At 42.7% G+C, this 22,527-nt stretch overlaps 1 protein-coding gene across 5 annotated transcripts in view; it reads left to right on the forward strand.

Moving 5' to 3' along the window:
* The first annotated feature begins 730 nt into the window (after positions 1 to 730).
* The window catches only part of IP6K1 (inositol hexakisphosphate kinase 1), a 37,280-nt gene continuing 15,483 nt past the window's right edge, over positions 731 to 22,527 (forward strand). For 2 of the 5 annotated variants that reach the window (XM_015102419.3, XM_060402538.1), the window contains exons 1-2: positions 731 to 907; positions 20,838 to 21,188. In XM_015102419.3, coding sequence (XP_014957905.1) covers positions 20,966 to 21,188 — 223 coding nt within the window. In that variant the 5' untranslated portion in view covers positions 731 to 907; positions 20,838 to 20,965. Of the gene's footprint in view, positions 908 to 931; positions 1,252 to 20,837; positions 21,189 to 22,527 lie in introns of those variants that run through there. The other 3 variants (XM_042236217.2, XM_015102417.4, XM_027957624.3) reach the window with 3 other exon arrangements.

Below are 22,527 nucleotides of genomic sequence, written 5' to 3' on the forward strand. Positions count from 1 at the left end.
TGACAGTCCAGGACACAAGATGCTGTTATAAGAGTTGGAGACAAGATGCCCACCCTAGGGCAGGGACTAAGAGTGCCTGTTTTGTGCCAGGGCTTGTGCTGGGGACTGAACTCCAGGCAGAAGGACAAACGTGATAACAGGCCAGAGGCTGCTGGGGCACAAAAGGCTGATGAAGGGCAAAGCTAGGGAATCCACTGGAAAGACGGCATTATACACAGGAGCCAGTAAGAGGAGGAGCGAAACTCCGCGCTCACATTTCCAGAGGTGGCGTAACCTTGGCCCAGCCTTCCCACACTGAGCCTCAGTTTCCTCAGTAGTGAGGAAACTGCCTTCCAGGGTGAGTGACCCAAAAAAGCATCCAGCAGACATTCCCTAAGTGTGCACGCGTGCGTGAGAAGACGCTGTCGGCTCCGCTTAGAAGCCGAGCACTCACGGATGCCAAGGGCGCTACGGCCTCCTGAGTAGCCAGCAAAAGCTTTGCCTCCAGCAACTCCGGGAACGGCGCGCATGCGCCAATCCGTGCCGTCACAGTCACGTGCTGAAGCATTCGGCTTGGGCCGCGAGAGGCAGGCTCTGACTGACAGGCCGGCCAACCTGTCATCGGGAGGCACTACACTGGGCGTAGGGCAAAGAGGCTGTTGATTGGGAGTATTCTAAGCTGGGGGCGGGTTCTTTGCCGTCCTGGTTACTATGACGCCCGGCCCCCGCCCCCTCGGCTGGCCGCCATCTTGTTGTTGATCCGTACCTAGTGGGCAGCGCCGGGAGCTGGACCGAGCGGCCGGTGCGGGGCCGCTCCTGCGGATCTCAGCCACCTGCGCTGCCTGCCAGGGGGCGGGCCGAAACCTGGAGGCCTGGGGGGCCCAGCTCCCGTGGGGAGCCGTGGGCGCCCGCTGCCCGGGTCGGGCCGGTGAGTGACAGGAGCCGGGCCGAAAGACCGGCCTGACGCCGCGGGGCGGGCGGCGGCGGGCGCGGGGTTGGAGCTGGCCCGCGCAGGGCAGGGGCATCGGTTGAGCATCGCTTGAGCATCGCTTGAGCGTCCTCATCGGCCGCCCGTGAAGTCTCCTCGACGCTGATGCCGAGGTCGCAGGACGGCCTCGGGGTAGAGGTCCGAAAGCCCCGCGCCTGAGGGCTGGCCGGCGGGGTAGCGGGAAACTAGTTTCTGTGACTGAAGCCCTGGGCTCCATTGACCCGCAGCGCTGAAACGTGTCCAGTGCCCGCTTGATGCTCTCCGGGGTCTTGTGTTGTTCCCAGGTGAGAAATACACGTACTATTTTCTTAGATGTCGCTCCTGCGAGTGACTTTCAGACCGATTGAGACTAAGACTAGGTCAACCAGTCGAAAGCCCCTGCAAAGCAGGCCGGCCAGTGTGACGGCCCTTGTGATTCAGACCAGGCGAAGGCCCCTCTGCCCGGCGCCTGCCTCTTGGACTCCTCGGAGCTCACCGTTTGCTTCTTCCTGAAGGGCCTGATCAGATGTCCCTGATGCCCGAATTTTGGTTTGGGACATATATATTTTGTTGTTGTTGTTCTGAATCACCACTTTTTGGAGTGGTGGTAAGGGCTTCCTCTTTTGGCTCTGGGAGAAAGTGAGTATTGGTGCTAACTTGATTCGTTTTATCTCCTAAAAAGATAATCTGCCAAGTGTAGTCAAGGAGACAAAAGAAATGTAAGAGGGTGTTAGAATCAGAAAAAGAAATGAAACTTCTTTTTGTCTGGTGAATGCCAAATTAACTTTTAACAGAGTAAATATATCTTGCCCAATGAAACAGACTTCCAGGCCCTCTTCTTTTGTGAGGGTAGGAGGGTTAGAGACTCCGCATAAGGTGTGCAGGTCTAGGAAACCGCTGCATATGGGATGAGATTTGATGTCCTGATGTGCTGAGGGCTCCAGAAAACATTTGTTTGCCTTTGGTCCCTTGGCTTCTCAGCACAGGCTTCTGTCTGGGCTCATACAGAAAGCCTGCCTGAGACTACTTTGTGCTGCTTATGTCAGGATCTTATCACCTCAGAATGTTTAATTTTGCAAGAAACTATCCGTTTGGTCAGGAAATGCTCTTGGAGAAGATGCTGAAACCAGAGGCAGCTGGTGGCCTGTTGCTGTTTGCCTTGTAAGGAGAGAGAAGTTGAGTGAGTAGTCTTTAGACATTTCATTACCCTCCCTTGGGCCAGTTTTTGAATCTTGAATGAATTTTCATTTTGGTGAAACCAGTTCCTTGGGTAGTTCTTTACAAGAAAGGAAGATGCGAAAATATTAGGAGCTTCTCAAAATGGCCTCAAGCTAACTTCCCCCCAACTCCCCTCTGATTAACACTTCCTTTAGAAAGTTAAGGCTGCCACAGGGTTGCTGTTTTCTGTGAAAAATAACCATAAATTAGGCTCTTAGTCTGTTTTAGTTATCTTTGAGATGTAGAAAGAGAACAAATCTCTGCCTTAGTCTACTTAACTACTATAACTTTTGCATGCAGTTTTAGGTTCAGGGGTCCATTACAGTCCATTTGCGGTCTAACTCTGTGTTAGAACTGTTGCCCCAAGGAAGTTACAGAATAGCCAAGAACTTTTTTTGCCTTTTCTTAATGCTTTATTGCCTTGTGAATACTTAGGAGTATTAGATCGTGCTTGCTTGATTAAGCCTATTTTGTTACTCAGAGATAGCTTATAGCAGTACATCTATGCTGGGCATTTTTAAATGCAAATAAGTAGGGATGTTAGAATAGTGGACCTTCCATCTGCTTTAACTTTGCATGTACATAATTCATCTGTAAATGTCAGCATGTTAAGCTGTTATGAGCAACAGACTTAATGAGTCAAAACTGCTCAGGCATATAGGATGAGATTTGATGTCCTAATGTGGCATTTTCGGTGCTGCTGCCCAGCTGGTCCCAACCCACCTCTCCCAGGTTTGTCCTAATCCTCACCACCTGAATGGTTTGGTAATCATTCCACGTGTGATATTTTCTTACACAGATCCTGTTGCCAGCTAGTCCATTTCCTTTTGCCCCTCTTGGGGATACCCTGTGCCTTCAGTTTCACTTCTCTTTACTCAAGTCCAGCTCAGGTCCTTCCTACCTCCTTTATGAAACACTCCCCAAAACATTCCTGTCTTTGGGAATACTCTACTCCCTCTGAACTGCAGTGGTATTATTGCCCTTATTAAAAACAATAATACAGTATAGACTCTTTTAAGAACAGCTTTTTTTCTGATTAGACCTAACCCCTTTCCTGCAGAGATTGTAGTTTTGTGTCTTCTTGTAGCTGCATGTAGTAGATGAGAACTAAATGTTCACAAAAATGTGCTAAATGTTCCTGAGTTGGAACACCCTCTAATTAAACAGGGAATTGGAGGGAATAGGCAGGTAGAAATGAGACTTTCACCGTGGATCTCCACGTCCTGCACTGCCCAGAGGGCTTGCACTCTAGCACCACACAGAGGCCCATCATTTTATAAGAGGCAGGACTTGCACGTAGTGCAGAAACTGAAGCCCAACAATAGAAAGTAATTCTGCGTCTCAGAAATGGCCGTGTGGTCATCCCTCTTCCTGGCTACGTTTGACTCTTGGAAACCGTGTTGGGTGAGCATAGCATTGAGATTCTTGGACTCTCTTCCTGGTTGGTTCTTCTCACTGCCACCTTGGGCTTCTGTAAATGTGTCAGTAGTATGTGCTGCTTGTCCTCCCAGTGCTGCCCTGAAGCTGTTAGTGATGGATAAAGCTGGGGAAAGCCAGGTAGAGCTGTCTCTGGCTTGGAGCAGAGAGGCATTTTGTATGTTTGCACCAGTAGGTCTGTGCTTTTGCCCCGATCTTAAATCAGATTTCATTTCTCTTCCTGTACTACAGCAGGATTTAAGCAGTGAATTCTGTGTGGGAAAACCTAAGCAGTCTTGGTTCTTTTATAAGAGGTGATAGATTGAGACTCTCATTCATGTTTGCTGCTATTACAGTTTGAAGTTGGGTTTATGGAAGAGGCATTGCAAATGAGTTTTGATGGGAACATATGTTCATTTCAGTGCTGGATCCCTGATAGAGACTTTGTTTTTTTGAATGCTTAGAAAATCCCATCTCTTCTGCAAAAGTTTTTATTTGTGGGTGGGGATTTAGCTCATTTATTCTTGTACCTTCATTTTCCAGAAGGTGAGCAGGCCTAGGACTGGACTCTTTTCAAATCTAAATTTTGATGTCAGGAAATAAGAGTACCTTGAAGACCATAAAAATCTGAGCTTGTTATGATTGAATGAACTAAGCAACTTACTCTGTAATCAAAAAGTTAAATAATGAGAACTGTTGGTCCTTATAAACTCGGCTTGTGAGAATGTAAAATGATGCAGTCACTTTGGAAAATAGTCTGGTAGTTCTTCAGATGGTTAGAGTTACCAGCAGTTCCACTCCTAGTTATCTACCCAAGGAAAATGAAAACATGTACAAGCAAAAACCTATATATGAGTGTTTATAGCAATATTATTCATAATAACCAAGACGGGAAATGACCCAAATGTTTATCAGCTGATAATGGATCAATAAAACATGGTCTATACGTATTTTATATATACAATGGAATATCATTTAGCAATAAAAAGGAGTGAGGTTCCAAAATAGACTTCAACATGACTGAACCTGGGAAACATTATGCTAAGTGAAGGAAGCCAGACACGGAAGGTCATATATGATTTCATTTATAAAACATACCCGGATGAGGCAAACCTACAGAGATGGGAAGTAGATGAGTGGTTGCTTAGGGCAGGATGAGATGTGATGAGTATGTCCTGAAACTGTGGTGATGGTTACACATAACTTTTATATACTAAAAGCCCTTGGATTGTAACTATATTTCTTATTTTATTTTTTTTGGCCATGCCGTGTGGCATGGTGGGGTCTTAGTTCCCTGATCAGGGATTGAACCCGTGCTCCCTGTGGTGGAAGCACAGAGTCCTAACCACTGTACCACCAGGGAAGTCCCATGAAGTGTACACTTTAAACGGGTGACTTGTATGCTGTGTGAATTATATCTTGAAGCTGTTATAAAAAATAACTTATCAGTAATGTATATTCACTAATTTTTAAAAAATATATGAATAACAAGAGATAAAAACAGGACCATCCATAATTTCACTGTTAGTGTTTTATTGGTTGACCATATTTCTTCTGGTGATTTTTTTGTAAGTTTTACAAAAATGAGATCATGCAGGACACCCTAATTGGTACCTTGTTGCAGTCAACACTGTATTAAAAACTTCTGGGTTGGTAAATGATGTATTTACATCAGGGGCTAGCTGGCAGTAAATTGGGGAAGCTGAAGGGGAGCAAGGTGCCACTCTGCTGCCTCGTTTCAGCTGTAGTACAGATTTGCCTTGATTTCAGGTGAAAGTAGAGTGCTTTTGGATGACTGTAGAGTGTTCCTGTGAAACCTTTTGTGAGCCAAAATGACATAAAGTGAAAAAACAGTTACCTGAGGACTCATCTTGCTAACGGATGTACAGTATGAATCAAGACAACGCACGGATGCTCACCGGCAGTTCAGAGCTGTGGCAGCTTGTGCTGCTGAGTGTAGTTCCCGGGAAGGGAGCTTGCCAGTGCCGCTCTCGCCGCTCTGGGCGCACTCTGCCTCTCTAACGACTCCCTGCAAAACAAATACTGAACGCTCTTTTCACTGGCTGCCTTTCCATAGAAGTGAAAATGCTCTTTGGATCTGTTTTGGTTAGTGAAAGCAGTACTAATGTCTGTCTTCCATAAAAACACAGTGGTGTAAAGTGAATTTTTGAGAAGTAGGGGATAGTCGCTCTGTAAACAGGTGTTCTTTTCATAGTCTGTTTAGTGGCATGATTTTTCATATTTTTGCGTTTTTTATGGATAATTTTGCTGGTTAAAATGGCTCCCAAGTAACCAGTGCGGGAGTGCTATCTAATCTTAAGTATAAGAAGGATGTGAAATGCCTTATGAACAAAACACGTGTGTTAGGTAAGGTTTGTTCAGGTCTGAGTTATAGTGCAGTTGGCTGAGCGTTCAGTGTTAATGAGTCAGCTATGTATTTAATAAAGTATCTTTAAACAGTAATATACATACAAGGTTATATATTATATGTGTGTAGCTCTGAAAGATTAAAAATTGATTGGTGGAAGTGCTGTGACCAGAGGGTCAGAGAAACTTAACTCTGTTTCCTCTAGGAGCAGCAGCTCAGTATTCACTAACTCTTGTTTTTTGTTTGCAGTGACTTTATAGAACATAACTACTGTGAGTACTGGAAATTGGTTATATTTTCTTTCGTATCTCGTTTCTTTTGTTTAGTATGATGTTTCTGAGGTTCATCTGTTATGGTGTCTTCCTTTTTTATTGCTGAGTAGTATTCCTTTTTATGGCCATATTTTTTGCTGCTAGACATTTGGGTGGTTTCTAGTTTTTGGCTCTTGTGAGTAAAGATGTAATAAATGTTCTCATACACGTCTGTATGTGTACCTGTTTTCATTTCTCTGTGGTAAATATCCACAAGTAGAGTTTCCCTGACCCCCAGACTACATCACACGGACACTGTTTAAGAGAAAGTTGAACAGTTCTATGGACTCTGGGCCCAGTTTTGTTATTGCTCCTCCTTGTAACTCTCAGCTCGAAGCCTCATTTTATGGTTTTTTTTTGCCAGATTTCCAGATATACCCATGCCAAGTCAGAAACGAATGGACATTCTGTTGAAGTGGGAAGTTGGAATAATTAGGAACTATTGCAAGTAGACGCGAGCTTCTAGATTGAGGGAGTCTATTTGCTTTAACAGCTTCAGTTACTTGTCACGATCCTCAGTTTCTGTTAATTGATGCAGGTTAGGAGGCTTCTTTGGAGAAGGCAATGGCACCCCACTCCAGTACTCTTGCCTGGGAAATCCCATGGATGGAGGAGCCTCGTAGGCTACAGTCCATGGGGTTGCTAAGAGTCGGACACGACTGAGCGACTTCACTTTCACTTTTCACTTTCACGCATTGGAGAAGGAATTGGCAACCCACTCCAGTACTCTTGCCTGGAGAATCCCAGGGACAGAGGAGCCTGGTGGGCTTCCGTCTGTGGGGTCGCACGGAGTCGGACACGACTGACGCAACTTAGCAGCAGCAGCAGCAGCAGCAGCAGCAGGAGGCTTCTTGGTCATCCACAGGGTTCATCCTGCATCTCTTTGTGGAGCCTGGCCATGGTGATTTGCGCCTTTGTAAGTAACCAGGCTCAGTTACCACAGTTGGTACTGCCTCTTTAGACCGTTGGTCATGTGGCTGGTATTTTGCTACCTAAAAAAAAGAAGTTATACATAAAAAGCTTGACTCGGTGATCTTCCATGGGTGCTGTTTGAAAACTAGTACCAACCAGAGGGTCCTAGCCAAGTGTTCTAGATTTTAATTCCTGGGAGCAGTGAGCAGTGCTTTTGGTGATGAGTATTCATCCCTAACAGCCTGTCCCATTGAGGTCATTTCTACACTGCATGTTCATACGCATGCTGGGCAGATTGAGTTCTGTTTCATTGACTTCTTGTCCCAGTGTTCAGTGACTAGTTCTTTACAGCCAGGAAGTTGGTTATCAGCATCCTCTTTTAAAGCATCTCAAATCTCCTCAAGAATAACACTGATTCTTATGGAGTTGCTTTTTAGCTATTTTCTGGATGGAAGGTAAGGTGGATATTTAAGATGAGTGAAACTTTCACATGGGAGTTGGCTGAAGCGAGAAAATTACTCTTTAAATACTGCTTCTTTAAGAGAGCCTTCTAGTAAAATTTTGAAGTATCTTTTATTTTTAGTTTACTGTATTTTTTATAGTTTGTTCAAAGAGAGAACCAGTATGTAATATTCCTCGTTTGATTGGAATCTATAGTACCTGGTCTTCATGGCTTTTTTCCCTTTTTTTTGGAATAACTAAGTGGATAAAAGAGAAGGAATTTCTGTTTTAAGAGACCCGTGAGGCCAGTGACAGTATATTCACTTTACATGTGAGGAAACTGAGAGCTTGTTTAGGCAGCACAGCCAGGGAGTGTCTTTGCTCAGATGGTGCTGTGCCTTTTCAGGATAGATAAGCTCTGCCTTCCAGTGTTAGTTTAAGCACAGATTTTTTCCCCCCTTAAATGATTGGTTTTTCCCTGTTAAATTTTTGTTTCCTTTTAAAGTAACTGTTACTAAAGTATAAAACACTTATAAAGTGCACAAAATTTGATGATTTTTACACCTGTATATACCTAAACAACTGCCCAGATGAAAAATTAGAACATTCAAATAATTTGGCTCTGGGGGGACTTCCCTGGCAGTCCAGTGGTTAAAACTGCACTTTCACTGCAGAGGGCATGAGTTCGATCCCTGGTCGGGGAATTAAGATCTCTGATGCCACATGACATGGCCCAAGAAAACAAAACGGAAAAAAAAAACAAAAGCAAAAGAATTTGTTTTGATGACTCAGTGGTAAAGAACCTGCCAATACAGGAGACACAGGTGACTCGGGTTCAGTCCCTGGCTTGGGAACACCCCTTGGAGGAGGGCATGGCAACCCAGTCCAGTGTTCCTGCCTTGGAAATCCCATGGACAGAGCAGCCTGGAAGGCTACAGTCCATGGGACCACCAAGAATCAGACATGACTGCGTGACTAAGCACAAGTATTTGTGTGTGTATGTGTGTGTATATATACGTGTGTGTGTATATAAAGTGGAACTCAACCCGTTTACTCTCAACCTGGTATATTCAGAAGGGTGCCACTGGGTCCCTTGCTTCTGGATAGGACCCAGATGTCTAAGCAACGTCTTTTCTGAGGATAAACAAAATGGATACCTAAGCCTCTTTTCCCCTTCCCCTTATTTCAGACCTCCCAGATTGCACTAGGTCTTTGCACATATTTCTGGTTTCTAGGTGAGGGATGTCCCAGTCCCAGGTAGATTGGAAGGGCAGTCAGGTTGGCAGCTATATTTACCTCAAGAATGTTCTCTATGTTTCTGTCTTCCTCAAAGGTGAGGTTTGTGAGCATCTGCTTGAAACAGTTCTTGGGGTGCGAAGGAAGGAAGGACTGTTTCTTTCACCCTCATAAGTATAACTAATCTTATCAGCAGCTACAGTCTCACGTGTGCGTGCTCGGTCACTTTAGTCGTGTCTGACTGTTTGCGGCCATGTGGACCGTAGCCCACCAGGCTCCTCTGTCCATGGGATTCTCCAGGCAAGAATACTAAAATGGGTTGCCATGCCCTCCTCCAGGGGATCTTCCCGACCCGAAGCTCGAACTGGCGTCTGCCTGTGTCTCCTGCGTTGCAGGCGGATGGATTCTTTACCCACTGAGCCACGTGGGAAGCCCCTTACAGTCCCATGAAAGTGAGTGAAAGTGAAGTCGCTCAGTCGTGTCCGACTCTTTGTGACCCCATGGACTGTAGCCTCTGTAGCCTACCAGGCTCCTCTGTCCATGGGATTTTCCAGGCAATAGTACTGGAGTGGATTGCCATTTCCTTCTCCAGGGGATCTTCCCGACCCATGGATCGAACCCGGGTACTCCCGCATTGTAGACAGACGCTTTACCGTCTGAGCCACCGGGGAAGTCCTGTACGTATTAATAAAAGCAAGAATTGACTTGAATTTAAGAAAACATTAGTTTCCCTTGATTATATGCTTTAGAGAACAGATATGCTTTCATGGTAGTTTAGAGCTGTAGTTTTTTTTGTCCTTGAATTTGAAAGTATTTGAGAGTATCTTTTCCTCTTAGAGTCCACATCAGCTTTTTATTTCTGAAATAGTTAGAAATGAGTTTTCATAAAGTCCAGAGCTATGCAACTAGAGGTTTATATGTTCTTTTCTGTGAGAGTGACGTATCTGTCCATTGTGTTCTTTTCAGTTGACTGATTTTGCTGTTTTTCCCTTGGAGAGTAAAAAACAAACCAAAGATAAATTATTGAATTATTGCCAAAATTTTACTTAGCATTCTTGCATTACCAAGTTTAAATTACTTTTTATAGACTTTTAAAAGACTAAATACATTTCATATGCTTTGTTTTAAGGGCATAATACTTTGGCATTATACTTTTAGTGCTTGAGTATATTTAGTTTTAGAAGTAGAAATATTGGATTTCTAAACCAGTTTTAATGAAAATATGAGGAAATTTATAAATATACCTGTGCAGTGTGAAGGTACCAAGGATACTTCTTTTTACAAAAAGATTGCATACCAAACTCAGGTGATTAGTCTGAGGCTGTAAAAATACATTGTCCACAAAATTACCAACTCTAAACCAGCTCCTTAGAATGCACTCTGCTGATCTGCATTTTGGAGTGTCTGTGCCCACCCAGCTAACAAACTTGGTGACCAGGTATTGTCTTTCTCTTTCTGTGAAGACAATGCCTTCCTCATTCTTAAAGTAGTTTGGACCTTATTCTCCACCATATCTGATTGGAATTTCTCTGTCTTTGCCAAGGCTTTTTATTCATTGCCACTTTCTAGGCTTACTGTGTTGTTGAATTAAACCAAGCAAACCTAGTTGTATCTCCTAAATTTAGTTTAAGTTCTTTGAGATGGTTTATTCTTTATAATTGAGATTTTCTGTATTTTGTCTGATTTTTCACCCCTTGTTTCTCTTTTGTATTAGTAATAAAAATGATCTTATCATCTTCCTCATAGGCTATCTTCTTTTTTCTTACATATCTTGTTTAGTTTCTGTTAGTTGCCATTTTTATCCAGGTACATTTAAAGCTCTTTTTTCCTATATCAACTCTTTTTAGAGTCAAAACAGAATTTTACGTTCTCTTTCTTTGGTTTGGAATTCTATCCTTTGGTTATCATACTTTCTTCTCTGTAAAGCCAAGTTAACTCTTTGTTCTGGTTTTGGAAGCCCTAGGTTAGAAATCTGTAAACTTTTTTGACCTAACAATCCTAATAGTAAACAAAAAAAGAAAGAAAGAAAAATCTCGTCCCGTCATGAACATTTTTCATATGCCATGTTCTTTTACTGCTGTACACATCTGTTATACACATTATATGCATACACCTCTTTTTATTGTGTCTCTGCCACATGCCGGACATTTTGAATAATATATAGTGAAAAAATATGCTTTTCTTCATGGATCTGACATCGTTATAATAAAAATAATAAACTGTAGACATTATCAATAAATAAAACATAGAACATGCCTTGAAAAAAAGAAAAACGAGCAGAGTAAGGAAGATGGAACATCCAGATGGGTTTGCAGTTTAAACTTAGGGAGGTTAGGGGAAACCTTATGGAGAGAGATTTGAGCAGAGGAGGTGAGGGAGTTAGCCACTTGGATATCTGGGGGAGGAATGGTCCAGACAGAAGGAATGGCTGGTGCAGAGACCCCAGAGTAGGAATCTCCCTGTGTGTCTAGCCAGTGTGACTTAGAGTGAGGTAATAAGCAAAGGGGAGGAGGGCAGGAATCAGATCAGAGGGAAAATGGGGGTGGGGAGGAATGCAGAACTTGAAGGTTATGGCAAGGCCTTAGGGGAGACAGGAGCCACTGCAGGGTTCTGAGCAGAGAAGTCACATGGTCTGACTCTCAGTTTAACAGAGCCCCTGGCTGCTGTGTTGAGAACAGGCTGCAGGAGGGCCATGATGGAAGCTGGAACACCAGTGAGGAGGTGGGAGATGTTGGTGATCAAACCAGGTGGTAGCCCTGGAGATGGTGAGTAGCTGGATCTGGACGTGTTCTGAAGGTAGATTCAGTAGGGCTACATGATAGCCTACTGCAGGGGGTGTTGAGAAAGAGAGGAATCAGGAATGACTGTCAGGATTTTTGTGAGAGCAGCTGTAAAGATGGAGCTGGGATGGGTAAGACTGCAGGTGGAGAGGTTTTGGGGGCTTTGGGGAGATGAGTTCTATCTTGGCAATGTTAAATTTAAACTTGCTAGATCAAATAGGCAGTCAGTTTATATGAATTTGGTCTTCCAGAAAGAGGACTGAACTGAAAGTGTAGCTAAACAAAGGAGGACCAAGGACTGAGCCCCGAGGCCTCCAGCATTAAAAGTGTGGGAAGAAGAGAAAGAACCAGCAGAGTAGATTGAGTACCAGGAGAATGAGGAGAATGTGGTGCTTGACGGCCAAGTAAGGAAAGACAGATCAAGGAGTTCTAATGTTTGCTGTCCAGTTAGGGCTTTCCTCATAGCTCAGTCAGTAAAGAATCTGCCTGTGATGCAGGAGACCCTGGTTCGATTCCTGAGTCTGGAAGATCTCCTGGAGAACGGAAAGGCTACCCACTCCACTATTCTGGCCTGGAGAATTCCATGGACTCTGTAGTCCATGGGGGTTGCAAAGAGTTGGACACGACTAAGCAACTTTCACTTCACTCAATTCCAGATATTCATACCCTACTTTGGAACCATTGCTAGCATGTTCTGTCATTACTATGTATTAACATCAGGCTTTTAACACTGTGAAGGCTTTTTGTTTTATTTAAAGATATACAAGTTCAGAGAATGATACTAGTGTACTGGGCACAGAGATTAGAAAATGTTAACATTTTACCGTATTTGTTTCAGACTTTTTAAAAAGAAATTAAAAATTACCAAAAGAGCTGAAGTTCCCTGTTCTTCCTAGATAACCAGTCTCCTTTCCTTTCCTCCTGTAAAGTTGGTGCACATTCTTCCATTTCACATCATTGTTCTTGTTAATACATATATGTGTCCATAAATTCATGTATGGTGTTTTATGTATTAAAAATTTACAATGATGGCATATTAGAAATATTTCCAAACATGCTTTTTCCAGTTTGTTTTGAAATGTATCCATGTTGACACATGTGGATTACTAATTCGGGACTGTACAGTTCATGAAGACACGCATTCATTTACCCACTCTTCCACTGATGGACCATTCGGTCATTGCCCGTCTTTCTGTTGCAGCAGTGCTGCAGTGAACGTTTTTGAACCTGCTCTCTTGGGTGCCTGCTGGGTTGTGGAGTGCGCACAACTTTGGTTTTGTGTTGCCATCATCATAAGAGAGAAGCCCTTTCTCCCTGGCTGGCCAGTGCTTGGGATGTTTATACCTTTTATTTTTTCCAGTCTTAAAGAATTGAAATCATTTCCTGTTTAAGTCTGCATTTCTCTCGTATTTGTGAAGAGGGGCATTTAATCACATGTTTATTAGCCACTGAGCCTCATCTTTTTTCCATCTTGTTATTTTCTTCCACTTTTATTTATAGGAATTCTTCATATATTGTTTACTGATTTTCTTGATAATTATCAATATTACAAATACGTGTTCTCTATCTTTTATCTTTTCTTATGATTCTCTTATACAAAAAAGACTAATTTTATTGTGGCTGATGGTAGGAATGGGGCGATTGTGAGTGGGTATGAGGGGTCTTTTGGAGTGATAGAAATACTATAAAATTAGATTGTGGGGATTGTACAACTCTGTAAATTTACTAACCATCATTGTATTGTACACTTAAGTGAATTTTATGGTTTGTAAATTATACTTCAATAAAAGCTGTTTCAATTAACATTTTTTTTAATGTGGTCTTATTCATCAGTGTTTCCTGTTGTAGTTTGTGTGCTTTATGTCTTATGGAATTTCACTTAATCTATTGTCAAAAGGCATTTAAATTTTTTTCTAATTACCTTCAAGTTTTATTTTGCACATTTGTATGTTGGGAATTTATTTTGGAGTATAGTTAGAGGTAAGGATAGAATTTAATCTGTGTGTAGCCTGTTACGAGATTATATCATCTTTTTCAGTTGATTAAATGGGTATGTAAATGCTACTTCAGATACACACATCCACTCTCACGTCTGAGCCTAAGATTTTTTTGCCTCTCTTTGCAAAATATCACACTGTCTTAATTGCCGTAAATTCATAAGGAGCTTTGCTATTGGGGAGGGCAGATCATCTCTTATTACTCTTTGACATTGCTGTCTAACGACATTACTTGGTCTTTACTCCTCCATGTGAATATAAAGTCAGATTGTCAAGTTTGTCAAAAAACTCTCTTGGAATTTTTATTGAAATTGCACTGCATTTCACTATTGAGCCCCACACCCCATGAATATGGAGTATTTATATCTTCTTTTAGGTCCTTCAGTAAAGTTTTATTATTGATCTGTAATACTTTTTAAAGATTGATAAGTACTTAATATAGTTATGGTTGCTGTTGTAAATGGAATATATTTAAATAGTTTCCATTTTCTAATGTATCTGCTGGTGTAGAGGACTACTCTTCTTTTTCTTTTTTCCCTTTTAAGTTCTGACTTAGAGTAAAGTTCAGAAATCTAGGCACACAGCTGACTGCATATGTTAAGTGCTCATCTTTGTCACCTCTACCTTCATGCCCCTTCTCAATTAGTATTTTCCCAGAGAAACCACTGTTGTGATTTTCATGATCATTTTGAATTCCATATATGTATAGAATCACAACACATGGCCTCTTTTGTATCTAGACTCTTTCTTGCTACATCACACCTTTGAGATTCTTCTATGCTGTGTTTGGCAGTAGTTGGTTCTTTTTCATTTCTCTGTAGTATTCCACTGTATGAATATACCACAATTCACAGATTTTAATTTTTTTATAGAATTAAATATCCCAATTATTAATTTACAAGCCATAATAACACCTTATAATCATTTTACCTCACAACAGCTTTGGCTTTGAAAAAGGAAAATACTAATTTGAGCAGTATGAGAAACTTTATTTTATTTGAATAGAGACATAATTCATGTCAGAGTTCAATTATATGTTCAAGAAGTTAGTTACTATAACCAGAAGGTCAGTCTAACTAATGTTGACTAATATCTTTACAGGGCAAATTTATTTCCATGTGTTGCTGTTCACCAGTGAAAAAAATTCAACTTGAGAATCTCAACAGGTTCTTTTAAAAAATAGCCTCCTTCCCATTTTATGCAGTAAAATGTGGAACCAGCGCTTTCTGAAGAAAAGGAAGGAGAAACAGAGACCTCTATAGCTGGTGGTGCATAAACTCCTAGGCAGAGCATGGAACCCTGGGGAAGCAGTCCATTCATAAGCTGACAGAATCTTAACCATTTTAATATAAGCTGCCAGTGATCTGAAAGAACTGATCCACACAAGCTGTTTCCTCTCTGAACATCCATCACCGGGATGTTTGGAGAACATTGCTGCTACTTAAGCCCCTCTTACTCCACACCCACATTTGTGAAGAATATCTGCTGCTTCTCATCCTCAAGTGTTAGACCTTTGCTCTGCTCGTGCGGCTAGCGACGGTGTTAAAGAAAGTGCAGCTGTTACTGAAAACCCTGCAAACCAAATCAGTGGTCCTTTCATTAGGGCACAGACAGTCTTTTCTGATAAGACAAAAAAGGGCTAAAACTGCATCTGGTATTTAGGGGGTAGGATTCATGTAATTTTAATCACCACATGATTTTGCCAAGCCTCAAACTTACCATTTTCCAAAGAATCTGTTTTGTCAAACCAAAGCCTAACTTGGTGCTATACTTTTCCTGCCTCCCCTAGAGCCTGATTCAGACCACAGTTCAAACAGCCCAATGAAAATGACATGGTAGTCAGCACAAGCGGTCTTGTCTACTCTAATGCAGAATATTAGAGAATATTGTTGATTAATTTTCATTATTTAAGATTGTGTTCATCAAAAAGGAGCTTTACTACTAAATACAGAAATGTATCATGTTTCCACAGAGGGAATTTTCTTATTTTTAAACATTTTAAAGTAAAATAATTTTCATGCTAATACCCAGAAAGTTACAGACTATTTTCATAGAAAATAACAAGTCTCCTTTTCACAAAAACAAGATTTCCTCGCCAAAATATTCTACCAAGTCATGGCAGAAATGGTGAAGTCTAATCAGAAAAAGAATAGATACCGTGGCAGCAGAACTTAAAACACTGATCGTGATTTCTGCTCTAGACTGAATGTTTGTTTTCCAGATTCATATATTGACACCTGATTTCCAGTGTGTTGGTATTTGGAAGGGGAACTTTTGGGGTGATTAGGTCATCAGGATGGAGTCCTCATGAATGGGATTAGTACCCTTATAAAAGAAGCCGCAGAGAGCCCTTTCACCCGTTCCGCCATATGAGGACGCAGTGACTCACCAAACAATCAAATTTGCCATTGCCTTGATGTTGAATTTACCATCCTCTGGAACTAAGAAAACAAATTTCTGTTGTTTGTAAGTCATTCAGTCTGTGATATTCTGCTACAGCAGCCGAAACAGATTAAGACAATTTCCTTAGGATCCTTCTCAAAACCCAGAGAATGTTCCTCCTTGTAGTTACTTTCTTTTCATAGTCCTTAATGCCTCCAAAATGAGAAATGCCTTGTTTATGCCAAGGACAAAAAGGTATAGAGAGGAAAGAAAATAGTACATTTCCTTTCAACTCTGAATCTGGGTGGATGCCACTTCAGATGTTACTGTCAAAAGAAATTAGGCTATAGGAATTCAATAGTAATTGCCATTGCTTTTCACTGTGCGTGTTTGTCAGTCATAGCAAAGGGCCATGGGGATGACTGGGGAACGTGTGGGAGCCTCTTTGAGTCCTGGAGATGCTTTTAATAAATGCCAACTTTCTGCCTCTCAAGTTCCTCCACGCCTGTGGGTCCTGGGTCTGCATGAGTAGTGGAATTGAAGTGGCTATTTTGTGGGTCTCCCATGGCAGTTCAGTTATTAAGACACCGTGTTTCCACTGCAGGGAGCATGGATTCCATCCCTAGCTGGGAAGCTAAGGTCCTGCATGCTGTGCCGGGTGGCCAGAAAAATAGGAGGGAAAAAGTGACAATTTTGTAATGCTTAAGCACAATCCATTGCTTTCCTTGACATCCAGGAAGCCAACCCTTGCCAGCACAGAGGACTATATCTGTAGGGATTCCACCTTTCCAGAGAAAAGCCTTGTTGAATGTTACCTAGAAAGCAGACAAGACTGGTAACTTGGAAACACATTTACATGAGAGCAGAGCTCTACAGAAAACTGAGACTTGGCCACAATCTCTAAAATAACCACATGGGGAAAAGAGCACTGTTTATCAATACAGAGTTTTCCCCAGGGGAAGCCTTTGGTGGTTTTGTTTACAAAACAAAAAACATCCTGGTAGGGAGTTTTTTGTTTGTTTCTAGTTCAACCCATGGGAATGAAACCGTTGTTCCTCATGATTTCAGTTATGTGATATTTTTTGACAGTTTGTAGCTTTTTAAAGAATTCACAAGTTTTTCTTCATGCTGGGAGTTTCTTAAATCTAGAAAAGACTGCAGAAGCTGTTGACATCTTAAATGGCGTAAACTACTTGAAGTGAGGTCAGTGTATTTGCAGAGGACAGTCTGGAAAATCTTCGAGAAGTAACTACACGCTGGAAAATACAATTTATTGACTGTTGTATTTATTTATTTATTTTTGGAGTTTCCTGATTTTTTTTTTTTTTTTGCTTTACAATGTTGTATTGATTTTGCCGTACGTCAACGTGAATCTGCCACAGGTGTACACATATTCCCAATCCTGAACCCCCCTCCCGCCTCCCTTTATGTTATATTTAGATCCATTTGTTAAAAAATGATCAGTAAGGTCCTGAAGTGGCAAGAGTATAAATCTCTTTAATGGTCTGCCTCCTGTTGAAGCAAGGTAGAATCAGTTCTAAGCTAATTATTTGAACATTTGGACAGGTTTGTTTCTATATGTGAGAGAATGAGTTTTCTGTTGGTCAGATTCTTTTTTAGTATCTTGGTACCAGCCCTGTGGACCAGACATAATTCAGATGCTCTGCCTTCAGGGACACTGGAAAGATTAGAGAATCACAGTTTTCATTTTGAGGCTCGTGGAGAACATGCCCTTTGTCGTTAGTGAGAGAGCTTGTCCATCATTTGTTGAAAGTCTCCTTGTGGTCATCAGAAAACAGTTAGTGACCACTTAATGTGCAAAGTGTATTAACTGGAGACTTTGGGATTTTGATGCAACTATTTCTGTCCTTTCATTTAGGATGGTTTTGATTACAAGAGACAGAGTACCTTAATACGACTGGCTTAAAGAATAGAGGGAAACTAATTTTTGTTACATAACAGGATACCCAGTACTTGGGTGACGGTTTCAGGAGCCCTGATTTCCTCTTCCTGGTCTGTGTGCTCAGCATGTTGGCCCTGCCCTAGGCAGGGGTGTTTGAGAGTCACAGGGTAGCTGAGTAGTCTCAGGTGTCACGTCCAGATATTGGAATAATAACCCGAGGAAGAGGAGGTGGCCTTATCGTGTGTGAAGAGCAGGATAAGTTCGCAGAGAACCTATGGCCAATTTCCCCTCATCTCATTGGGAAAAAGAGTCACATGCTTTTTCCTAAGTCAGTTCATAAGAAATGAAGTAATGTTCAGGATTCTCGCTGAGTTTAAATGGAGTTTCATGTTCCCTTGAGGTTTGGCTCAAGAATGTGAGCAACACTTCAACAGTGTTGTTCGATGTACATGAACAACATTGGGACTCTGTTAGGAAAGGAGTAGCGGAGCTAGACGCCATCATCCATAGCTCTCAGCCCACAGGTTTTTCAGTGGGCCTTGGTGGACCCCAGACGTCAAGAACAACCTCTGGTTGTTTATCAGAATGAGTCAGAGCTTTTGCTAGAACTTTGAGGACTGTGCAGAAGGCGAGGCAAGCCCAAGCCCTTCACCTCCATCAGCATATCCCACAGAGTTGGCAGCAGGCATGTCTTCATGAGGAAAATTGAAGTTTCTTACTTGTAAGTCATTACAAGGCTCTACACCTTGTAGACCAGTGGGTATGTCCACTTTTTCAGGTTCCCAGGTTATTTAAAAAGGAATGCCAAAAGAGAGCTATAGAAACATGGTATATTTTACATGTTTACTTCCAAGAAAGTAGTTCAGACCCAGAAACAGTACCATGACTTTATGTAGACATCCTGTGGAAACAAAACATCAGAAGTCCAGATCTGATTGGACTTTCGGTCCTGTGGAGGCTGCGGAGGATCCCAGAAGAGACTGCAGCATGTTGAACTCAGAGTCCAGGGGAATGGCCCTAATGCCTAACTCCTCTGGGGCGCTTGGCACTGTTGACCCCCTCTCCTAAACCAGGTACCCACTGACACTGGCTAGATAGCACAGCACCTTCTTGGTATCCCATCTGCAATCAGAGGCCATCCCAGGGTGAAGGGGAGGAGGCAGGGCGGGAAGCACTTGGCATTGCTACCTGAAGTCTCCTGCCACAGGGGCACCTCCAGGAACCCTGAGGAGAGCCTTCTGCAGTTGATTCGTGTCCTAAGCACTGCCACTCTCCTTTCATATTTTGTTTTCATACAGTTGTGCTTTTACTCACTGTGGTCCTCTTCCTCGGATTATTTAATTCATTTTAACAAGCTTTTCTTTTTTTGGGTGAGCACTGCACTATGCCAGGAACTGCCTTGAACCTGAGATGGAGTTAATAAGAGAGAATGGTTTGGTGATGGTGACAGATGACAAAATAGACGACAGGACAGTGAATGTATTGCTGCTGTAGAGTTGGCACAGGCTGCCACAGGAGATGCAGAGGTGTGCACCAAGCTCTTGGTTGAAGAGCATGGAGTCTGAGCCGTGTCCTGAAGGAGAGCCTAAAATGAATGTCTTTAAAGGGATGTTGATCCGTTTGGGGGAGTGGGAATGGGGTTGGTAACACATAGTTTCCTGGGCAGCTTTGGAGTAAAGAAAATTTTACATTTTGCAGCAGTGTTATTACATAGCTGATTTTGCCTCCCTGGTAGCTCAGAAAGTGAAGAATTCACCTCCAATGCGGGAGACCTGGCTTCGATCCCTGGGTCAGGAAGATCCCCTGGAGGGGAGGGCGTGGCAACCCACCTTAGTATCTTGTTGGCAGAATCCCCATGGACAGAGGAGCCTGGCAGGCTATAGTCCATGGGGTCACAAAGAGTCAGACACGACTAGCGACTAAGCACAGCCCAGCACAGCTCATTTTGCCCGTAATCAGGAGGTTCAGAAAAACTAATAGTTTATCTCTTACAGGTACAGCCGTATTTCTGCTCTATAAATATTTTTCTTTTAGTCTTGATCTTTCACATGTTGTCTTGCCTACTATGTTCCTTTTTAAGTTTTAAAATGTTTATTGAAGTATAATTGATTTACAGTACCATGTTAATTTCTCTTGTACAGCCAAGTGACTCAGTTATATGTGCTATTTTTCATTTTCTTTTCCATTATGGTTTATCACAGGGTATTGGGTATAGTTCCCTGAGCTGTACAGTAAGAGGTTGTGTATCCATCCCGTATATAATAGTTTGCCTCTGTTGATCCCCAACTCACTACCCTTCGCTCTACCACCTGCCTGCCTACTACATTCCTAATTTAAAAGATGTATTCATTATTAAGTGTTGCACTATAGTAACTTTCTTGAGAGAAAACTTACATTAAAAGGAGGTTATTTAAGTACAAAGAGCTTTTCCGTGTCCCGCTGTTTGTGTAGAATCAAACAGGAAGGGAAGCTCTGTGGTGCTTGGCATGGTCATAAGTTGATGGCCATAGATTTAAAGTAGAAGAACTATGAAGTCTGAATTCCTTTTGGGGAAAACAAAACCTTTTTATGCTTCTGCAACTCAGGAGGGAATGGCTTTCCCTGCCAGGTCCTTGACACCTTAAGCAGAAAAGTTGGGAATCTCATGTGACCTGATTTCGGAGGCAAAACCCTTTCTTCGAGTCAGGGAGAGACCCTTAACAGTCCTGGATGTTGTGAGAAATCCAGACAGAATGGTACAGAAGATGGGTGGAGGCGACCAGCGTTGCACCGTTCAGCAGAGATCGGCCCAGCTGATCTCTCGGGAGCACATAGCAGGGAGCGAGACACAACCCCTGTTCTTCCTCAGGAGCAGGTATTCTGAGAGCTCCAGAGAAACTAGCTTGCCGGGTGTTTTGATTCCGTCTTTGCTCTCTTCCCTCTGTTAGGAGAGAAGAATAAGCTGAGCAGACTCTGACCGTCGGTTTTCAGCCCACCAGGACCCTCTGCGCAGCTCTCCTTTCGTGGCTCATGTGCCACATCCTCTGCCCTCAGTGTGCAGCTGGCCCCCAACGCAATGTGTGTTTGTCAAACCATGGAAGTGGGGCAGTATGGCAAGAACGCGAGTCGGGCCGGAGACCGGGGAGTCCTCCTGGAGCCCTTCATCCACCAGGTGGGCGGACACAGCAGCATGATGCGCTACGACGACCACACTGTGTGCAAGCCCCTCATCTCCCGGGAGCAGCGCTTCTACGAGTCCCTCCCTCCCGAGATGAAGGAGTTCACCCCTGAGTACAAAGGTCAGTCCCCGGCCAGCTGGGAGAGAGCAGCAGCTATAGGCCCTCAGCCCAGTTTTCCTTGTTCTGTCGGCCACGTGATACGATTGTAGGTCTGTGTTGTCTCCGTGCGGCTAAGTCACTTTGTTAAGCAAAATTTGAAAGCATCAGCGAGGTCTTTATTGCTTGAAAACTGAGTCCATTGATAGGTAAACCCGAGAGGAATTCACAGCATTAAGTCCCATTGGCGAAGAGCATGCTGTTGTCTAGGAGGTTTCCCTGTTGGCTGGGATGATCTAGGAGAGAAAGGGCAGCCCTTCTCTGCTCCCAGAGAAGGAATTGGATGCTCTCCAGGCTCAGGGGATGAGGTAGCTGGTGAGGAGGTGCTGTGGAGCTTTGTGTGTGTATATGCTGGGGGTGAATGGATAGTAAGAAATTTAGAGAAGGACTGGAGCCTGGAGGTCCTAACTTTTAAAGGAAAAATAATCTGCTTTATAATGTAACTTGATAGGCTAGAACCCCGTGAATGTATACCAGAATTTAAGTCACTTTGTTTTGAAATCTGATTTTTGTCACTGCGTGTATACATTTTTATTGACCCTCATGTATAAGTTGAGGCTTCCCAGGAGGCACTAGTGGTAAAGAACCTGCCTGCCAATACAGGATACATAAGAGATGCAGGTTTGATCCCTGGGTTGGGAAGATCCTCTGGAGGAGGGCACGGCAACCCAGTCCAGTATTCTTGCCTGGAGAATCCCATGGACAGAGGAGCTTGGCGGGCTATGGTCCATAGGGTCGCAAAGAGTCAGACACGACTGAAGCGACTTAGTACGCGTCCGTGCACGTATAAATTACATTTTCTGTGTTCTTTTTATTTTGGCCATGCTGCATGGCTTGTGGGATCTTAGTTCCCTGACCAGGGTTTGAATCCAGGCCGCTGCAGTGAAAGCATTGAGCTAACCAGTGGACTGCTGGGACAGTCCCTGTGTTTTGTTTTTTCACCTTTTCCAAAGCAGTGTGAATTCAGTCATGTTTGCACCATGCTTTACTTGGGAGATCCTCGATTTAGGAAAAACAGTCCATATTGGTATTGGCTTTTGTTTCCTTAAGCCTTTTATTGTTGTGAAATATACATAACATATAGCAGAGTTTACCATTTTTAAGTGTTTAATTTAGTGGCATTAAATACATTCACTATGCTGTATACCATTACCATTATCTATTTCTGGAACTTTTACATCACCTCAAACAAAATCTCCGTACCCATTAAATAGTTCATTTCCCCTCATCTGGTACCCTCTAATCTGCTTTCTGTCTATAAATTTGCCCATTTTAGATATTTCATGCAAGTGAAATCATGTAA

The sequence above is a fragment of the Ovis aries genome, chromosome 19 (assembly GCF_016772045.2).
Source record: "Ovis aries strain OAR_USU_Benz2616 breed Rambouillet chromosome 19, ARS-UI_Ramb_v3.0, whole genome shotgun sequence".
Taxonomy (NCBI): Eukaryota; Metazoa; Chordata; class Mammalia; order Artiodactyla; family Bovidae; genus Ovis; species Ovis aries.